At 40.2% G+C, this 19,474-nt stretch overlaps 2 protein-coding genes across 2 annotated transcripts; one reads left to right on the top strand and one right to left on the bottom strand.

The window, feature by feature from the left end:
- Nucleotides 1-615: 615 nt before the first annotated feature.
- On the top strand, nt 616-6,980 carry naglu (N-acetylglucosaminidase, alpha). The gene is made up of 6 exons (XM_010901226.4): nt 616-1,101; nt 3,377-3,524; nt 3,727-3,873; nt 3,963-4,048; nt 4,177-4,433; nt 4,699-6,980. The coding sequence occupies exons 1-6, from the start codon at nt 692-694 to the stop codon at nt 5,916-5,918; spliced, it is 2,268 nt and encodes a 755-aa protein (XP_010899528.2). The 5' UTR covers nt 616-691; the 3' UTR covers nt 5,919-6,980.
- A 6,540-nt stretch (nt 6,981-13,520) lies between these two features.
- Nucleotides 13,521-16,425, bottom strand: LOC105028462. Its single transcript, XM_010901225.4, has 3 exons — nt 16,404-16,425; nt 15,365-16,137; nt 13,521-14,938 (listed from the first exon to the last, which is right to left on the bottom strand). The coding sequence occupies exons 2-3, from the start codon at nt 16,081-16,083 to the stop codon at nt 14,590-14,592; spliced, it is 1,068 nt and encodes a 355-aa protein (XP_010899527.3). The 5' UTR covers nt 16,084-16,137; nt 16,404-16,425; the 3' UTR covers nt 13,521-14,589.
- Nucleotides 16,426-19,474: the final 3,049 nt, after the last annotated feature.

The raw sequence follows: 19,474 nt of genomic DNA, 5'->3' as shown, positions 1-19,474 counted from the left end.
CGCAATTTGCTGTTTGTTTTCTCGCTTGATTTCGTTTTTCGCTCGCAAAACCACCCAACTCTCCTATGATTCGAATCTTCCCGCTGTGTACCCAGAAACCCCAATCAACCGGCGTCGTGAAGAAGATCCGTCACGCCGGCCGCTATCTTATTTTCTTTCTTGTTTTCTTTCTTTGACTAAAAATCACGCTATAATTGACCACTAGCACAAATTGATTACGTCCTGCAAGTAGACCAAACCAGAGATACCTTTGAGGAGATGGAAACCCCATTGTATCAGGATTAACTCCCATTTGTTATGTGATCCGTATTTTGCGCCGAGTGGTGTGTTGTGGGTAATTCCATTAATAGAAGTGCTAGGTGTAAACTGTGTTTTAGGATGAAAAATACATTAGCATGAATTAAAATAGTTTTTATTATAGAATTACTTTCTTCTGAAGAAAATGTGGCTACTTGACTAAAATCCAGATTTTTAATCAAGGCTTTCGTAACGATTAACCTAGCAACAGGGCAACACAGCATGACAACGTGAACGCAATTGGTCGATTGTACGCTGGGCGGGAGCCTAATACGTTCCTCTACTTATTGTCCAATGAGATTTATGTTTCCTCTTTTGTATAATATCTCTGACCAAACTCGTATTTTATTACACGGAAGCTTGCAATATTTTCAGATTGAGTTGACTGGTCAAAATGAGATTTACATGCATTTATAGTCTTACTTTGCTCGTTGTAGTCTTTAATGTATTAGTACATTGCGAGTTTCAGACTCTGGCGCATTTAAAACCGCAAGCCAACGACAAGACTCAGGGAAGAGCTGTAGTGGAACTTTTGAAGCGTCTACTTGGAAATAGGTCTCGTGAGTTCATTGTGTCAGTCAACAGAACTTTATCCAATGACAGTTTGGAAGCATGTGAGCTACGGTCGGCGAAAAACAATAAAATCATAGCTACAGGCAGTACCGGGGTAGCTGTCGCCTCTGGGATTTATAATTACTTAAAATACTTCTGCAATTGTCATATATCGTGGTCAGGCAATCAACTCAACATTCCACGTCCTTTGCCACAACTGACAGGCGTCCTCCGCATCAGCACCCAACACAGGTAGGTTTTTGCAAGGATGCGTTAAGGATGTACTGTACCTCAGTTTCTAGACCCAGAACTTCACCGTACTGGCATAATGGAATCACGGTCTTTTTTTAAATATATATATAAGTATTTAACCATAGTCCATGTAACGACACATTCTTTTTATTTAGTAGTCATATGTGAAAAATCGATAGCTACACATTGACATTTCGGTTCACCATATCTATTCAAGTCGGTTTTAAATTTAGCACAATAATCTTGCACTACAACTATAACTGTAGTATTTTTTTCTTCAAGGTTGTCTAGCTTCTGTTTCTAAATTAATCCTTTAAATTGGTACAATACATATTGATATGACATCATGAGGTCCCTGGCAAGTCTCTGCTCTATTTTACAAGCACCTTGGCGGTGGTGGATCGTTTACTAAATACGTAGGCGTTCAGGTGACATGTGCATCGTTTTGCCCAGCGGATTTGTTTTACCACCTCCAAATAAGCTTTTTTATGTTGTATCAAAACCTGTTTCACGTTTGTGTAGGTAATTAGCAATGGTAAAGCACGCTTCTACGGACTGGAAATAGAGCGGAATGTAGTTGCAAACCTTTTTTTTTTTTTTTTGATTTGGTGATTTTCTTTGGCACCATCAGCACTGTCTACCGATTAAGGACAGAGTATACACGGGTTAATCTTGCAAGGATATTGAGCCAATGTTATTATTGGAGCATCAAGACAATTTGCAAACACTCCGGCCAACCTGGCTTGGGGACCCAGAAGGATCACTGCATTGTAGTCATTTGCCACACCTGGGATATGGCTCCTACCTGGCAGTCAGAGAGGTGTAGACATTTATGGCACTTGGTGTAGTAAAGCGTGAGATGCTCTTCTGGAAAGGTTAGGAGAATGTAAATGACCCCCCCCCCCCCCCCACACATTGGCTCATTGTGGTCTACGTTCATTCATTTGATCAAGAGACAACAGGGGTGAATGTGTTGATGAGGGAGAAAAGTTGACATTCCGTTTGGCCCTGTGAAGTATACCCACCCCCTCTCTTCTCTGTGTCAGCGTTAGCGTATGATGGCTACTTTTTCAGGTTTGTCTTCAACTGTTTTACAGCGCAAAAATAAATAAATCAGATGGGCAGAAAGAACTGGACCATTCTTACCGTCAAGTTTTTTTGTTTATTGCCAACCGTGGACACTTGTGCTATGGTCGGGCCCTTTAAAGCGGGCCCTTCAATTATCCATAGGGCATTAGCCACGCCTGAGCTAACCTCAGCTATGCCAGCACATGCTGGATGGTAAAGTGCATGGGGTGTTTTTTCCCATGACTCAATATCGTCAGTGAAGTAAGTACTATGTAGGTTAATTATGATATGGTTGAGATCAATATTTCTCTTTTCTGTACCATGCAATAAGGCTGCAAGCTATGTGCAAAAAAATCAAAGTGCCATATTGTAAAAAAATTGTGATATAGATTGAAATGAATGGGTGTACTGTTGGAAGCCTAGTAATGGAATGGTTATTGAAAAGCAAAGTAGCATTGTTCTTTTTTGGAAGATTGATGTATTTGGCCTAAAGGAACAGCATACAAACGTATAGCCTAGTGACTCTAAAAACTGCATTGCAACGGGGACTGGTGACGCCTGGTGAGCGGGAAGCAACCGCCAGATAAAAAAAAACGCAATGTGAACTATAGATGAATATAGATAAACAGATAATACATGCAGCTGACATTTTAACATATTGCATATTTTTATAGTATGAATATTACTTGTCAATATTGGTGTTTCAATGTGAATAAAAAGAATGTGGGCAGCCCTACCATGCATGCCCTGCTATTGTGTGTGATGTTGTTGGAAGGGTAGTAGTATATGAAAGAACATCACAGAGGTGGGTGGATGGCGCTAGGAGTTATGTTTTTGTCATATTTTGAATGAGAGGTTTGACAATTGCTTTCTGGCAGTGTTTCTCAATGTGTTTTTATCTTACGTCTGCCTCAGCCCTCATTATGATTAAACTGGTAAGGACTTTTTTTATGTGTTTAGCTATTTGCCTAAACAGCTCCAGTAGCTAACACTTGCTTTTTTCTCCTTATTTAATTTTAGGCAGTTGGAAACATAAATTCCTCTTTGAACTTGGCATCGGCAATATGAATGGAAAGTAACTTATTGAGTGATTTGTGGTTAACAAGGTTGGCCAATTTCGGCCGGGTCATTGGCTGCTTTCTGTTTAAGAATTTAACATGCGGCTTACACCCAAGAACATTGGCTAATGTTTTTGTCCTGGTTACAGATTTAGGTACTACCAGAACGTATGCACTCAAAGTTACTCAACAGTGTGGTGGGACTGGCCACGATGGCAGAGAGAGATCGACTGGATGGCTCTGAATGGCATCAACCTGCCTTTGGCGTTTACTGGACAAGAAGCATTATGGCAAGAGGTGAGGTGATCCCATGTCATGGACTGTGTTTGTGTATTTTGTTTGTATGTGTTCAGATCCAGCCCTGCCCACTTAATATTGCTGGTAAAATGATCGATTCTTTTAAATTGATCATTCTCACCATCTAAAATAGTTTTGCTTTATAGAGCAGACTTGTTTAAATAAAATTGAAAACTTACATCCAACTATTTTGATGGATTAGGTGTACCTCTCACTGGGACTGAACCAGACTGAAATCGACCAGTTCTTCACTGGCCCTGCATTTCTGGCCTGGAACCGTATGGGCAACCTGTTCCAGTGGGGGGGCCCTCTACCACAGTCCTGGCACGTGAAGCAGCTCTACCTCCAAGTACTACCATCTTAATTCATTGCAAAAAAGCTTTATCATCTACACTTAGAATAATAATAATTGATGTTGTATTTTCCTTTGCCCTCCAGTTCAAGATTTTGGACCAAATGAGATCCTTCGGCATGCTGCCTGTTCTTCCAGCTTTCTCTGGGATTGTGCCTCAGGGCATTGCCAGGTATGACTCCTGATTCAAACAGTTTCATCACTACTTAGCTATTGGTTTTTAACATTGCCATTTTTGTGTGTTTGAGTCAGTTATTTCATGATTGTTCAGTCCATTTTTTAAATGTTAAATATTTCCAGGCTCTTTCCAAAAGCCAACATGACCAAACTTGCGCCATGGAGCCATTTCAACTGCAGCTACTCCTGTGCCTACACACTAGACCCCCGTGAACCCCTCTTCCATCGGATCGGGTCACTGTTCTTATCCCAGCTGGTTAAGCAGTTTGGCACGGACCATGTCTACAACACAGACACCTTCAATGAGATGACGCCGACCTACTCAGACCCCGCCTACTTGTCCGCGGTCAGCCGTGCAGTCTTTGACACCATGACAGCAGGTGAGAAAAGCACGCCTAAAAATGGCGGTGTCTGTTAATTAGCTGGCTAATGTGTTTAGTAGTTTTTCTTCCTGGAATGCTGGCTACAACAGTGAGCAGGGCTGTTAAATGTCAGTTATAATTACTGTAATTGTCTCTGGGCTGACCTGCCGTACTGCCACCCGTAGGAATTGTACGCAACCCCTTGACCCTTGCCCAAACCTCCAGACATATCAAGAGCTCTGGCTTTCTTCTCCTTCACCCCAAATACTTTTTTTGTCTCCAGTGGATCCCCAGGCCATTTGGCTGATGCAGGGCTGGCTCTTTGTGCATGACACTGCATTCTGGAAGCCTGCCCAGATTCAGGCCCTTCTGCATGGTGTGCCCATTGGCCGGATGATCGTGTTGGACCTGTTTGCAGAATCTACGCCGGCTTTCTCCTTCACCAAGTCCTTCTACGGCCAGCCGTTTATATGGTGTATGCTCCACAACTTTGGCGGCAACACTGGCCTCTTTGGCACAGTGGAGAGCATAAACTCTGGGCCATTTGAGGCTCTCACCTTCCCCAACTCCACTCTGGTTGGACTCGGGCTGGCGCCGGAGGGAATCGAACAGAACCCTGTGGTGTACGAGCTGATGGGTGAGTTGGCATGGCGCAAAGAGCCAGTCAATCTGGCCAAGTGGGTGTCTCTGTATGCGGTTCGCCGCTACGGCAGCACCCATGAAAACCTGGCGGCCGCCTGGAGGCTGCTTTTTCGCAGTGTCTACAACTGCACTGTGCCGAACTACAAGAACCACAACCACAGTCCTTTGGTCCACCGACCCTCGCTACGCATGAATACCGAAGTGTGGTACCAGAAGGTGGACCTGTACGAGGCCTGGAGGCTGTTGTACGAGGTGGCCCAACCGCATATGGTCCGGGAGACATTCCGCTACGACCTGGTGGACATCACTCGGCAGGCCATGCAGCTTATCACCACAGACTACTACTGCGAGATCCGGGATGCCTTCCAGGCCCAGACGCTTCCAGAGCTCCTGACGTCAGGTGGCGTGTTGGTATACGATCTCCTCCCCGAGCTGGAGCGCCTGCTGTCCAGCGACGGCCACTTCCTGCTGGGGACGTGGCTTGAGCGAGCGCGGTCCCTGGCTCTGGATGAGGCGGAGGCGCGACTGTACGACATGAATGCCCGGAACCAGATCACCCTGTGGGGGCCCGATGGCAACATTCTGGACTATGCTAACAAGGAGTGGGGCGGTCTAATGGAAGACTATTACTCCCAGCGCTGGAGTCTGTTCATCAACACGTTGGTCGAGTGCCTGGACAGGGGCAGACCCTTCAGGCAAGACACCTTTAACCAGGCTGTCTTTCAGGTGGAGAAGGGCTTTGTTTTTAACAACTGGAAGTACCCCTCCAAACCGCAGGGGGACACTTATGACATTGTCAGCCGAATCTTCCTCAAATATTATCCACAGGCTGTGAAGAGACTAAAGTCATCCACACGGTAATCTCCTGAAAGACTTACACATACAGTACATTAAACCTTTTTAAGGTGTATGGAATGATTACAGTAACCTAGGATGGGATTAATAAGAGAGGCTGGTTCAGCAAAATCACATTATTGTCAAAGGACAAGGAGTGAAAGGTTATGTTTGATTTCCAGAGCAAAAACTATCTACATGTCATTTAGCATGTTTTAAATTAAATTCCCAAATGACCTCTTGAATACCCTATGCAGTATTTGTAAATATCAGTGTTAAATTTTCACTGTATTTCTAATAAATCACTGTTTAAGTTAACAGTAAATATACATTTTAATTACGTGTTTCTCTTAGTTATGAAAATCACGAACAACACTGGCCTTTACGTAGATTGTGCAGCTCAATTATTTGTAATATCATTTTTTTTAGAATATCTGTGGGTGAAATTAGACAGTTTTAAGGTAAGGCTGTAATCAAGTCTTTTTCACAACAAAATTAGTAAATGGCTTCATTATTTCACAAAAAATTCTAAAATAAAGAAATTCCATTATTACACAATTTCTCAGGCAAGCATTTTACTAGGACTGTTGTGAATGAAGCAGCAAAGCGCACAAGAGCAGTCCATTTATTTAATTAGTCTCAGCAAAATCATGATGTTTTTTTCTGCTCGCTACCTTCATATCAATCTGATTCTAAATTAATGTTTAACAATCCTCACTGTTTCCTCAGTGAGAAATGTATTTGAACCTAGCACTGAACTCTAACATAAGAGGTCAAATTATCAATTACATTCCGGATACGGATATATTTCAAACAATATATCAGAACTGGAACCAAGCTTCTCTGACTAGTATTTGCTAAAAGTCCCCCCTATGCTGAAAGATTCTAACACAATTAGAAATTGTAATATCTCCAAAGCACCAACAGTAATGCTGTTTGTTGTTTCAAGCATCATGTAGTTTCATGACGATCCACAAAAGATTAGTGGGAAATGTCCGGTCTGTAATTACTGTGTAGTTTTTAACAAGCATTTACAGTGGGGAGAACAAGTATTTGATAAACTGCCGATTTTGTAGGTTTTCCTACTTACAAAGCATGTAGAGATCTGTAAAACAAAAATCCAGAAAATCGCTTTGTATGATTTTTAAATAATTAATTTGCTTTTTATTGCATGACATAAGTATTTGATCACCTACCAACCAGTAAGAATTCCATCTCTCACAGACCTGTTAGTTTTTCTTTAAGAAGCCCTCCTGTTCTCCACTCATTACCCATATTGACTGCACCTGTTTGAACTCGTTACCTGTATAAAAGACACCTGTCCACAAAATCGAACAGACTCCAACCTCTCCACAATGGCCAAGACCAGAGAGCTGTGTAAGGACATCAGGGATAGAATTGTAGACCTGCACAAGGCTGTGATATAGGCAACAGGAGAATAGGCAAGCAGCTTGGTGAGAAGGCAACAACTGTTGGCGCAATTATTAGAAAATGGAAGAAGTTCAAGATGATGGTCAATCTCCCTCGGTCTGGGGCTCCATGCAAGATCTCACCTCGTGGGGCATCAATTATCATGAGGAAGGTGAGGGATCAGCCCAGAACTACACATGTGGCCCTGGTCAATGACCTGAAGAGAGCTAGGACCACAGTCTAAAAAAAAAAAACATTAGTAACACACTATGCCGTCATGGATTAAAATCCTGCAGCGCACGCAAGGTCCCCCTGCTCAAGCCAGCGCATGTCCAGGCCTGTTTGAAGTTAGCCAATGACCATCTGGAAGATCAAGAGGAGGAATGGTAGAAGGTCATGTGGTCTGATGAGACAAAAATAGAGCTTTTTGATCTTGCCGTGTTTGGAGGAAGAAGGATGAGTACAACCCCAAGAACACCATCCCAACCGTGAAGCATGAAGGTGGAAACATAGTTCTTTGGGGATGCTTTTCTGCAAAGGGGACAGGACAACTGCACCGTATTGAGGGGAGGATGGATGGGGCCATGTATCGCGAGATCTTGGCCAAACACACAGCCAGGGCAACTAAGGAGAGGCTCCGTAAGAAGCATCTCAAGGTCCTGGAGTGGCCTAGCCAGTCTCCAGACCTGAACCCGATAGAAATCTTTGGAGGGAGCTGAAAGTCTGTATGGCCCAGCGAAACCCCCGAAACCTGAAGAAGCAAATTCATTTCTTAAAAATCATAAAATGTGATTTTCTGGATTTTTGTTTTAGATTATGTCACTCACAGTTGAAGAGTACCTATGATAAAATTACAGACTTCTACATGTTTTGTAAGTGGGAAAACCTGCAAAATCGGCAGTGTATCAAATACTTGTTCTCCCCACTTTACATGAGGCTTATATACACTATTGTAGACTTTATTTTTGTTTGTGTTTCTATCTGTGAACAAAAATATAAATACAACTGTCAAATATTTTGCTGCCTAGTAAAGTTGATTAATTTATGAAGAGCCATGAATGGTGAGCATTTGCCCACTGAAGTCAGTTATGCCGAACTGCAATCAGGTCAAGATCCTGCTAAGGAAGACAAGCATGCAGATCAATAGTCCTCAGACATTTTGGGAAGGTTTGGGCCACAATTCTTCAGTAGTGCAAACTCACATTTCGATCATCTCTCCAGGTAGCTGGTTTCAGATATGAAGAAACCGGATGATGTCCTGGGCTTGAGTGATCACACCTGGTCTGCTGGTGTGAGGCAGCTTTGACAAAAAAATTTAATACTGGATCTGGTGTTCAAAATATGTGAGACAAAGACGCTGGAACACTGCCAAATCCTCTAAATGGATGATGGAGACTGCTCACAAAAAGCAATGAACATTATATCCTCTGGCAACAGCTCTGATGGACATTTTCTGCAGTAAGCATTCAAAATACATTCCCTAAAAATACTTCAGAAGTCAGTAGCAGTGTTGTGATGTAATGACATGTTTGAGTGGCCTTTTATTGTCCCTAGCACAAGATGCCCCTGTGTAATGATTGTGGTTTAATACATTTTTTGAGAAACCAGATCTGCAGGATGGATTATCTTGGTAAAGGACAAATGCTCACTAACAGGGATGTAAACCAATTTGTGCATAAAGTTTAGAAAAAAATAAGCTTGTGTGTCAGTTTCTGGGATCTTTAATTTTAGATCCTGAAACCTGGGACCAACACTGTACATGTGGTGTTTTATTGTGGTTTAGTGTACCATAACTCCTTACCTTCTAACTGTTCTTGTGAGCATCATAAAGCTGAACTGATGCATGTAGGCTGGGTCTTTTTAACAAAAGCGTGTGTCCTAGGTTTTCCAGTGGCCTTTGCTGCTGCCTCTGATACACTGCTGTGGCATGGATTTGAAACTTGCCCACTGCTATAGTAGATAAAATAAATGCCTTTCTTGAAAAAATCGACAGAGTCAGAATTGTTCCGAATAAGTGTTGCTTCATGAAGCTTTAAAGCCACATGAATAGTTGCAGAATACGAAATAATATATTAATATTCTGTTTTACCCAACTAATACAAATGATGTCTTTAGAGTTTTTTAAGGTAATGTTCTAATGTGAACTAATGTTCATTTAGGCCTTTGGTTTTATTCCAAGTGTTGTTATACTTATATACACTGCTGTCACGCATTGTGGATGAGATGCACATACGTCACTCTACAGTCACATCATGCATTGACATGGTAGTTTTGTGCCAAAACCCTATGTTCCTAGACTGTAAATTTGGGTTAGGACATTGGAGACGAATCAACTGCTTCTCTTGAGTTCTTTTATTATTGTTTACTCTTTGCAATTTAAAATCACTTAACTTAATAAATATGTAGTATTTTTGTTCTTATTGAATGAGCACATGTAGCAAATGTAATTTTAGTGTGTTAAAGGGGAAGAAACATACTGTATATAACATTTAAATGACAAATGCTATTTTTGTATTTTGATAAATAAAACCATTCTTGTAATATTGAAGTCAGTCTGTCAAAAGGTCTAATTTTTTATAAAGATTACTTTGACATAAGCTGCATCTATAACCCTGTTGGGATGCTGTGTAAAATGTAAATAAAATGCAACAATGTGCAAATAATTTCAACCCTATATTCAATAGAAAATATTACAAAGACAACATATGAAATGTGGAAACTGAGACCTATGTTATTTGAAAAATACACTGCTCAAAAAAGCTACAACAACACGTAATCATCAAAATATAACACCAAGATATTTAAACTTTAGGGATATCAATCTGTCTAGTTAGGAAGCATAAGCAATTGTGAATCAATGGCACCAGAGGGGTATATGTCATGGAGAATACTTCAGATCTCAAGCCCAAAAAGATGCAAAAACTCAGGAACTTGTGAATCCCGAATAGACTTTAACAAAGATTCCAATAAGCCAAGTGGGTCTGCAGAACTACTGCCTTCCCAACGTCGGATGCCAACTTCGGATGCCATCCCATTATGCTAATCCCTTGGGCGGATCTTCTTTGATCCGCCACCATTATTTCTTATCTTTCTGGAATTTACCATCACCATAAAATATTGGAGGGGCAGGTCTTGGAAACCCCATAAAATAACAGGGCCATCAAGCCCTTGAGTTTGATGCATTCAATGGTACTTTGATTACTTCCAAGTTAGGACACACATTGTATATTGGCAAAAGGTGCTGGCACTATTGACAATGAAGCATGAATAGGACCAGTGCGACAGACACCGTTCCGCTCTGAGGTAATCCGGTTGAAAATATAGGGAGCGATAATTGTTTCCACAACACTGGCTTGCAATACTCATTATGTTTGGAAAGGGTGTAGCAAATAGATAGTTACCCCAAACAAAGTCTTTCTGTACCGAGGCCTTTTGGGTGTTGATAGGACTCAAGCATTCAGTGTGAAAATTCCAGTTTGACTTTAAGAAAGTAGTGATTTCTGAACATGCAATAGTGCTAACGAGCACTGGTAAATTATATTGTGTTTTTGCATGGTGGGTCTTTTCAGCTAGAAAGTAATTTCAGATAGATAATGTAACCAGAGTACATCTTTTAAAATGACTAATACTACAATGATGTTGGGAACATCTCAGTCAGGCATGTTAGTCCAGCTTTAAGTTTTTCAATCTGCTACTATACACAGCCTTGAATTAATACTTAGAAAAAAAATATATATACTATATTTTCTGTTGGTTTGTGGCCTCTCTCCCATGCTCTGCCTACCTTTCTGACCAGTGTTATTGTAATGACAGCCTATCTTCTGCGTATAGTAAACACTTACAGTACAATCCTAAATTCAGCTGCTGTCCTTTTATCAGAGATCCTATTCAATGACTGATTGATTTACATGATTACAGATCAACAGTCTATCTTGATGTAGCAATCTTGATGTAGTCTCTCTTGATCTTATCAATGATTTACCTATTGGTTTGTGCCTGTTTGTTCTGTCAGTCAATGTCTATCACTTCCCTGTCATGATCATACATAGCATAAACCAAATTCTTTAAATATTGAACACACTTTAGCTATACCTAGATGATTCAAAACATCTAAACTGAAGAAAAAAAATTGCCATCTGTTGGGTGGAGATTGTTACCAAGAACCTTTGCTACTTACACTCCATTCTTGACTCAGTGTTATCTAGCAAGGAAGCTAATAGTACTGTAACGTTTGTTTGATTAAACTTGAAAATAAAAATAGCTAGCAAACTATATCTTTTTTTTTAAATGCCTGAACAAAAGCTTATATTTTATCACGTTGGTTCGTTCTATTGCTATAAACTGACGTTATATACATTGTACCTACTATGAAAATCAAATGTACAGTTACAGTAATCCACTTAGCTTGCCTTCACATGAAAGAATGAATGAGAATGTTGGATTCGGTCACGTTCCAAAGCGTATTTTTTTTTATAAATAAAAGTATTACTCAGAACAACATTATTGGGAGGGACACTTTAACCCGTTTCTAATATTGAGCGGGACATGTCTCCCCCGGCTCCTACGCCCTTGCCTGTTCCCAAGATACATTTAGTGTAGAAGTGTTCCTGGTTTGACGGGTGAGCTACATCAAAAATACAACGCATACACAGAGACCTGCAACTACTTTGGCTTTCTTACTGGGCTCAAAAACATATCCACGGAGATCCGCAGGGCCTGTTGTAATCTCGTGTACAAATACAGCGAATACAAGATTACTTTGAACATGAAATTTGTCAGCTTTTGTCATGTTTTGTAGCTCCTTAACTAATGACCTGACACCTGAATCTAATATTAAGCTGAGAGAAGGACAGCTACAGTACGAAGTGCTTTCCCCAACGTTGACATTGCACTCGGGCTCTCTCTTTCCCTCCCTGTCCCAAATATAACTGAACATAAATCATTTTCGAAGTTGGGACTAATCAACTAAACTGAAATGAATGAAAACAGACTGAACTGTTTGACTGTTATGTCAGTTAAATACGATCTCATGCGCAAGGTTGAATTCAACGACCTCGTGCATGACTTCGTCTTAAAAAAAATCAGAAAAAGGGCCTTTTGAACATGACTGTGAGTAACATTAAGATAACATTTAAATCTCATCTCGACTGCTGTGTCTGTAAACGGATTACACTCCACATTTAATCGTTGTCTTTCCGTATGCGTGCGCCATCACGCATTTGTAGGCCTACGTATTATGCTATTTCTTTGTAATTATTAATATCTGATCATTATTTGAACAGCTTTAACATGTTGGTTACAGGCAAGTCCATAAAGTGCTTAATGTGCGTTTTATTAGGCTACCCGCGTAATGGCTCGTCTGGTTAACAGGGCAAAGGGTGGAGCATATGTCACCGGAATGTGCGTTAGCCCCGGGCCCCGGGGAGGCTTAACTCGACCCTCGGAACAAAAAGATATTTCAAAGCTAATGGATATGTCGATAAGGGTTCTACAAGGGCTGCTTGGAAAAGAACCAGCAGCCTAAACGTCACAAAGTAACATTGCCTGCACGCCTATAAAATACTGTTTTGGTATTATAGAAACAGTTTCGATACTTCCCAATAATGTATTTTACTAATACTGTTGGGAATTTAGCTAAAAGCATAAAAGGCTCCTGGTGCGCAATCATTACGACCTATTTGAAAGTTGTGAAGTGCGATCGCGGTATAATTTAACATCTGTTTGTTTATAATTTTACGAGGTGAGCGGTTTTATAATAAAATTAGTTACAGTTGACTGGCCATCCGCGATCTTGTAGCTCCTTAACTAATGACCTGTCACCTGGGAATATACTATTAAGCTGAGAGAATAACAGCTACAGTACATTAAAGTGTATAATCCAATTTGCAGTTGACTGGCCATCCGCGACCTTATAATGCATAATAATGCAAGCAATTTAGGCCTAGATGTTAATCCTCCTCGGGTAAAATATGTTAAATTCGAACAAATAGGTGCATTTCGTTCCACAGACTGTGATAAGCCTAAATCATAATAAAACCACGTAATTATGATCGTCTGATATCCATGCATTTATATGTTAAATGTTTAATATATTAACGATTGAGAAATCCCATAAACGATGCACAAATCAAACCGTTTTACTTTAGCATGTTCTAATGAGCTCCATAGCTCCATAACATAATTGACGTGCAAGTACAAATGTTTTAAGACATCCAGTGGCCTAAGCAGATAAAACATCAACATGACCTAATCAATAAGTTAATGGACAAACTTTGCAAGTTTTATTATGAAATTATTTAGACAACTCAATGACTGTTTAGTCATTTAGTCACAAGCTGAGCAGCACACAAGTATCCAACAAATGCATGCACGACCACGTGATCAGAGTGTTACAGTACTCAGAACAGTACTCCCACCGACATCACTCTGCCTATACAATGGTGTGGCTAGCTAGTTCATTCAAGTAGCTAGCCTATGCAGCAGCTAGTCACAGTAATTTCAACCACAATTCCTACTACTTGAACTTTTAGTTCAAGGCATTTAGTTTGTGAGTTATGAATCTTTCTTCAGGTATGCAGCATTATACTTTGTTTATGAACCTCACACATGATGAATAGTGACTTAAGTGTGTCTGTAAAGGCAAATATTTAAATAGTTACATAGCATTCAACAGGTTAATGTTTCTTTGATGCACTGATACTTACAATAATTAGTTATTGATACAGCATAGTCAGGTTGTATTAATGATTAATTCATTAATTCGACTAGACATGAAAAGGTGCCCATAATGCTATGAGGGCCAGACTGTAAGTTTAGCCAGGATACATGGCTATCTAAAGCATTAAAACATCTAAAGCATTTAGAATTCTCAGATTTTTGTAGTTGAAGCAGAATATTAAATGTTAAATAAAAACAAAAGATAGACAGTAAATAGTGATGAATAAGTGTATTTTGAATGATGCAATTCAATGGGGTCCTCATTGTGTGTGTGTGTGTGTGTGTGTGTTTGTCTGTATGTACTTGTTCCATATGTGGGATCAGTTCCTTTCCAATTCAGTCAATTCAACTGAACTTTATTTAAAACTGATGATCCCCAAGGCCTCCATTGAGATTATTTTGTCAGTAAATTTAAATTTCAGTTAACATCCTGAATTGCTAGAAATGAAATAGACTTCACCCCAAATATGAGTGATGAGGATTATTACATGAATGTCAGGAAATATCAGCAGTGTTTCCTCTGTTCTGGATTAGAGTCTCCTGAGGAAGCATTTGGGAGACTTGAGTCTCATCACCAGTTCTCATTGTTCTGGAGCCATTTGCTGTCCATCAGTATATGGCCTTGCTGGGTGGAGAACTGCCAGTGGGCTTTGTAGCGCTGGTCTCCTGCATCCTCCCCTAAGTCCCAGAGCTGCAATGACAGCTTCTCATCCGGCATGTTTAGGAACTTCATAAGGTCAGATGTTAACCCCATTCGCTGGATGTCAATGGCCCTTGGTGTGATGGTGGAGGCTAGGTACTTAGCCAAAGGGGCACTGAGGCGTCTGGCTGGTGAAGTTGTCTGAGGTTGACATTGCCGAGAGTGGCCCCAAACGCTAATTCTGTTCTTCATAGCCTCCAGAGGACGAGATGCTCCAGCTCTGTCAGTCAGGATACACACACAGACACACACGCATGTAAAACCTTGTTCATCACCTGGTCCATACCGTAATGTGCTGAGACAAACTCATGTATCATGACACAATATGGGAACACACTCCCTTTTTGCTACTGTACAAAATTACATCTTAAATCACGCAGAAAATCATTTCCACACAAAATGTGAATTTTCAATATAAGTCGCCATCACCATTTGAACACATAAAAAAACTGCCTATCATGAGAAACAATTTATTTGTAAATTGTATAAATAAAATTAATAGAATACTAATTAAATGTAGTAATTTGATATTACACAATATAGTAATTTGATATTACAATACTCCATATAAAATGTAATAATTTATAGGTAACATATACAAAATCATACAAGTGCTATACTACAGTATAGTTGCAATAATCTTTACCTATTGTTTGTATTTGTCGTATTTCCAGTGGATGGATCAGTCTTCAGCAGGGTCACATCAGAGATGTTCTTTTCCTTGGCTCTTTTGCATTTACTGACCCCAGATGCCTCATCCAGCTCCCCTGTGGGACTCTTTCTTTTACCCTGCTGCTTCTGTGGGATTAACCTGGGGTCATTGGAAGCCCAGATCCTGGAAACCGCTTTGGATGTCTTGGGCTGATTCACCTTCTCTGCAAGAAAACGGTCCTTCAGCTGCAGCCAGGGAAGATAGGACACCTGACCACCTTTTGCACTGTCCTCTACATGAAGAACAGCACTCTGGGACAGTTGAGTCAGGTTTGGACTCCTCACAGCCTTCTGAACTGAGCTCTGACCATTACTGAACTCATTGCTGCCAGACGTATTCACTGACATCCCAGCTAGCCTCTTTCTCTCTAAATGCTGTTTATAGGTCTTGGTTTGTCTCACCATCTGTTCGGCTGGAAAACGTATCTTCAGCAGCCGCCATGGGAGATAGGATGTGACCTGACCAGCATTTGCACTGTCCTCTCCATGCTGAACAGCATTCTGGGACAGTTGAGTCGGGTTTGGACTCCTCACAGCCTTCTGAACAGAGCTCTGACCATTACTGAACTCATTGCTGCCAGACATCTTTTCTGACATCCCAGCCAGGTTCTTTCTCTCTAAATGCTGTTTGTAGGTCTTGGTTTGTCTCACCATCTGTTCGGCTGGAAAACATATCTTCAACAGCCGCCAAGGGAGATAGGATGTGACCTGAAATGTGTGGAGAGTCCGTTGATTTAAGGACTCAATGCTTAATGGCAAAGCTGACATTTATGTTTAGGTCTTATGTTACCAAATATACCATGTTTAAACCATGTTTTGCAGTGTTTGCTTACATTTACACCTTAAAATAAAACTAAACATTCTTGTAATGAATGGGCCATGCAGATTAACTACATTCATGAGACAAGTTGTATTATTTCCAGAATGAAAATCTATTTGAAGAACTTCAAAAGAAGAGGAATACAATTACTCACATTCTCATATTTTTGCGTCTCTTCGTCAAAATTTGGATTCATATTTCGGTTTGCGGTTGAATGGAGGTTAGCAGTTTAATATGGTGTACTGAAGTTTAAAGATTCTATCAATGTGTTTTCATTGTAGGGTATTGTGACGTCATTCTGGAATTACACATCATAATCAGGTCCGTCATAATCACATCCATCAACCAATAAAAACATGGTTGAATAAATGGTTTAACTTTTACACGACAGATTTTATGTTGCTTTAACGCGGATTGTATAATAATAAACAATGTATAATAATAAACACTTAGTGTGAATTACCTAAAACATATTTTTCAACATAAAGACATAAATCTATAAACCAATGTTGACTGACAGGGTTTTAGACATATCGACTGCTAAAACGCGCTGCATCTGCGCAGATTTGAATTGGAGAAGTATTATACAATTTGTGATATTAGATTTGATGACACACCAGATATCATGTAATATCAGATTGATCAGTCTTTTTTTTACTTTACCGGAAAACAAGAAAGGTAGCTAAAACTTTCTAGTGGACACTTCAGAGAAGACTATGATATTTCATTTGCAACACAAATAAAAACATAAATATAATGTAACAGAACCAAATAGTTAAGGTGGCCGAGTGGGGACGTGGCCGATTATAGATGGTCGTATTTTTTGCTATTAAGAAACTAGCTGAAAATATTAATATATTCACACATTTCTAAAATTATAATTAATGACACCTACAGTAGCTACCATTTTACGCAGCTAATAATCACAAAACATTGAAGAAGAAATTATTACTCGGTACAAGCAGGGCCGTGCTAACCCAAAGGCTACAAGTGCTGCAGCCCCTGGCAAGACCACTAGAGCAATGAGAGTGAGCGGCTAAATCGAAATGTTCAGTGGGATTTTAAGTAGCTAGCTATGGCTATCACATCTCGCAGGATTTGTGTCAGTTCACTCTATGTCAATTCAAATGAAAAAACTTGATACATGTCTCATGATGCCCTAATAAATATGATAGTGGAACGAATAAGAAAAAACAACAGCAACTGAAAAGGTCTAGAAATTAACAAGTGCTTAGAAAAATACCAAATCTTACCACTTTCTTCAAAAATTATTCCAAACACTCCAAAGAAGCTGGTAGAAATGCTGCTAGCATAGCAACAAACTCTCAGACGAAGGTAATAGTACCGCAAGGTTCCCGGAGGCTAGCGCGTCTACCTCAGCCACAGTTGAAACCTCCGGCCTTTACCAGCGCCAGAAAAACTTTTGCCATTATAATCGCCATCGAATCAAGTGTTTCAACGGTCACAGGTGAATCTTTACCTGTGGAAGAGGAATAATTTGTCAATGTATCCACTGACGTAGCCTGTTGCGGTCCTATCTCTGAGGAACCCCGTTGTTACTGGGTTCAGAGTAAGACTGAACGCCACTGTTGTGTCTAAGTAGAGATGCGCTAATATTAGCATTAGAGCGAGTCTACAAAAAACAGATGAGAACATTTAGCAAAACCTTTTTGACGCGTTCAAAACGTAATGGAGAGAAAGTTCCAAGGGGGTGGCTTGTTTACTCTCCTTTCACTGGAAATTTCCCAGGATCCCCTAGAAGATGGAAAGCTATGTATGGACTTAAGCCAAACAACAGCACTGAAAGATATTGGAAGGACTGTCGGACACACTACGGGCAGCTCACTAATACTAAAGCCATTAGCACAAATAATTACCAAACGATACAAGATGTCTTGTTTAATCCGTCAGTAGATGATTGAGCCAGAATGCTACCACCCGTGATGATGCACAACCTCTTGTCAATAAAATCATCAACCAAATTGAGACTGCATTCCTATGCATATTTTGGAACAAGATCCCGCAGAGCTTAAAGAGCACAAGCTCTATCCTTCAGAGAACATATTTGGATCTGGTGACAGCTGTAGAAATGCTTCAGTCACTCTCAGGTTTTGTGGAAGATTGACGTGGCCAGTTTGAGGAGTTGGATATAACAGCGAAACAAATCTCGACTACACAAGATTACCGATCTGCCACCACTTGGGAAGTATAGAAAACCAAGAGCCATGATACTTGATCCAATTTTGGGAGTTTCAATACCTGGATTTACTGTCTTGATATTCTTCCAATATACAACAAACTTTCAAAAGTTCTAATTTACAGTGCTCAATATAGGAGCTATAGAAAACGGTATGTTATTCTTAGAGGCATAGGCGCCGATTTATGTTTTCCTCCGTGGGTGCTCATAGGCGCACGCCATTTATATATATATATATATATATATATATATATATATATATATATATATATATATATATATATATATATACACACACCTATATATACCTATATATACATATATAAACGCACTACGCACACCTATTCATTTACTTATTATTAAAGTAAAGTAAAGTAGATCTTTCAAAATTTACCACTTATCACAAATACAGGATTGGAGATGAAAAGTTTATCTGACACGTAGGCCTAACCTCGATCAGTTCGTGGGAAATTAATGTTTTGCACTATTATCTAAATATCGATTAAAAAAAACGACACATAGTTTCTGGGAGTTTCTCCCTAATTTCTGCTACGAGTTTTTGATAGTGGCATTTTTTCATCTGAGAAACGCTGTGATTGGTGGATAGGGAGCACCCGGAGCAGGCGACTGGTTATGTCGCTGTCACTAATATCGACATAACCAATCACAGTGTGACAGACGCTTTACATATCACCAACGGCAAGTTTAATTTTAAATGAATGTAGCCTACTGGCGGTCTGGCACACGTGAGTGCTCGTGCTCGCTATTTTCCGTGGGTGCTCGCTATTTTCCGTGGGTGCTCGCTATTTTCCGTGGGTGCTCTCTATTTTCCCCGGAGCACTCACGGTATCGGCGCCTATGCTTAGAGGAATTACAGAATTTGAATGTTTATGTAGCCCAACCTTCAATCTGTGTAGATAACAAGTGCAGTATGCAATGAAAAACCAAAAGTTGTAATCTACTAAAGCCAAAGAAATTCACTCACGGCGACGGAAAGCATAAGTGATTCACTCACGGCGACGTACAGC

The sequence above is a fragment of the Esox lucius genome, chromosome 5 (genome assembly GCF_011004845.1).
Source record: "Esox lucius isolate fEsoLuc1 chromosome 5, fEsoLuc1.pri, whole genome shotgun sequence".
Taxonomy (NCBI): Eukaryota; Metazoa; Chordata; class Actinopteri; order Esociformes; family Esocidae; genus Esox; species Esox lucius.
Note: the sequence above shows the minus strand (reverse complement) of the source record. Positions and strands in the feature narration are given on the sequence as shown.

Bases quoted from the DNA above. Each gene is read 5' to 3' on its own strand.
- naglu (XM_010901226.4), top strand. From the start codon at position 692: ATGAGATTTACATGCATTTATAGTCTTACTTTGCTCGTTGTAGTCTTT. The intron at 3,525-3,726 runs GTGAGGTGATCC...TTGATGGATTAG, and splicing joins AAGAAGCATTATGGCAAGAG to GTGTACCTCTCACTGGGACT. The intron at 4,049-4,176 runs GTATGACTCCTG...AAATATTTCCAG, and splicing joins GTGCCTCAGGGCATTGCCAG to GCTCTTTCCAAAAGCCAACA.
- LOC105028462 (XM_010901225.4), bottom strand. From the start codon at position 16,083: ATGGTGAGACAAACCAAGACCTACAAACAGCATTTAGAGAGAAAGAAC. The intron at 14,939-15,364 runs GTAAAGATTATT...CCTGACTGACAG, and splicing joins ACGACAAATACAAACAATAG to AGCTGGAGCATCTCGTCCTC.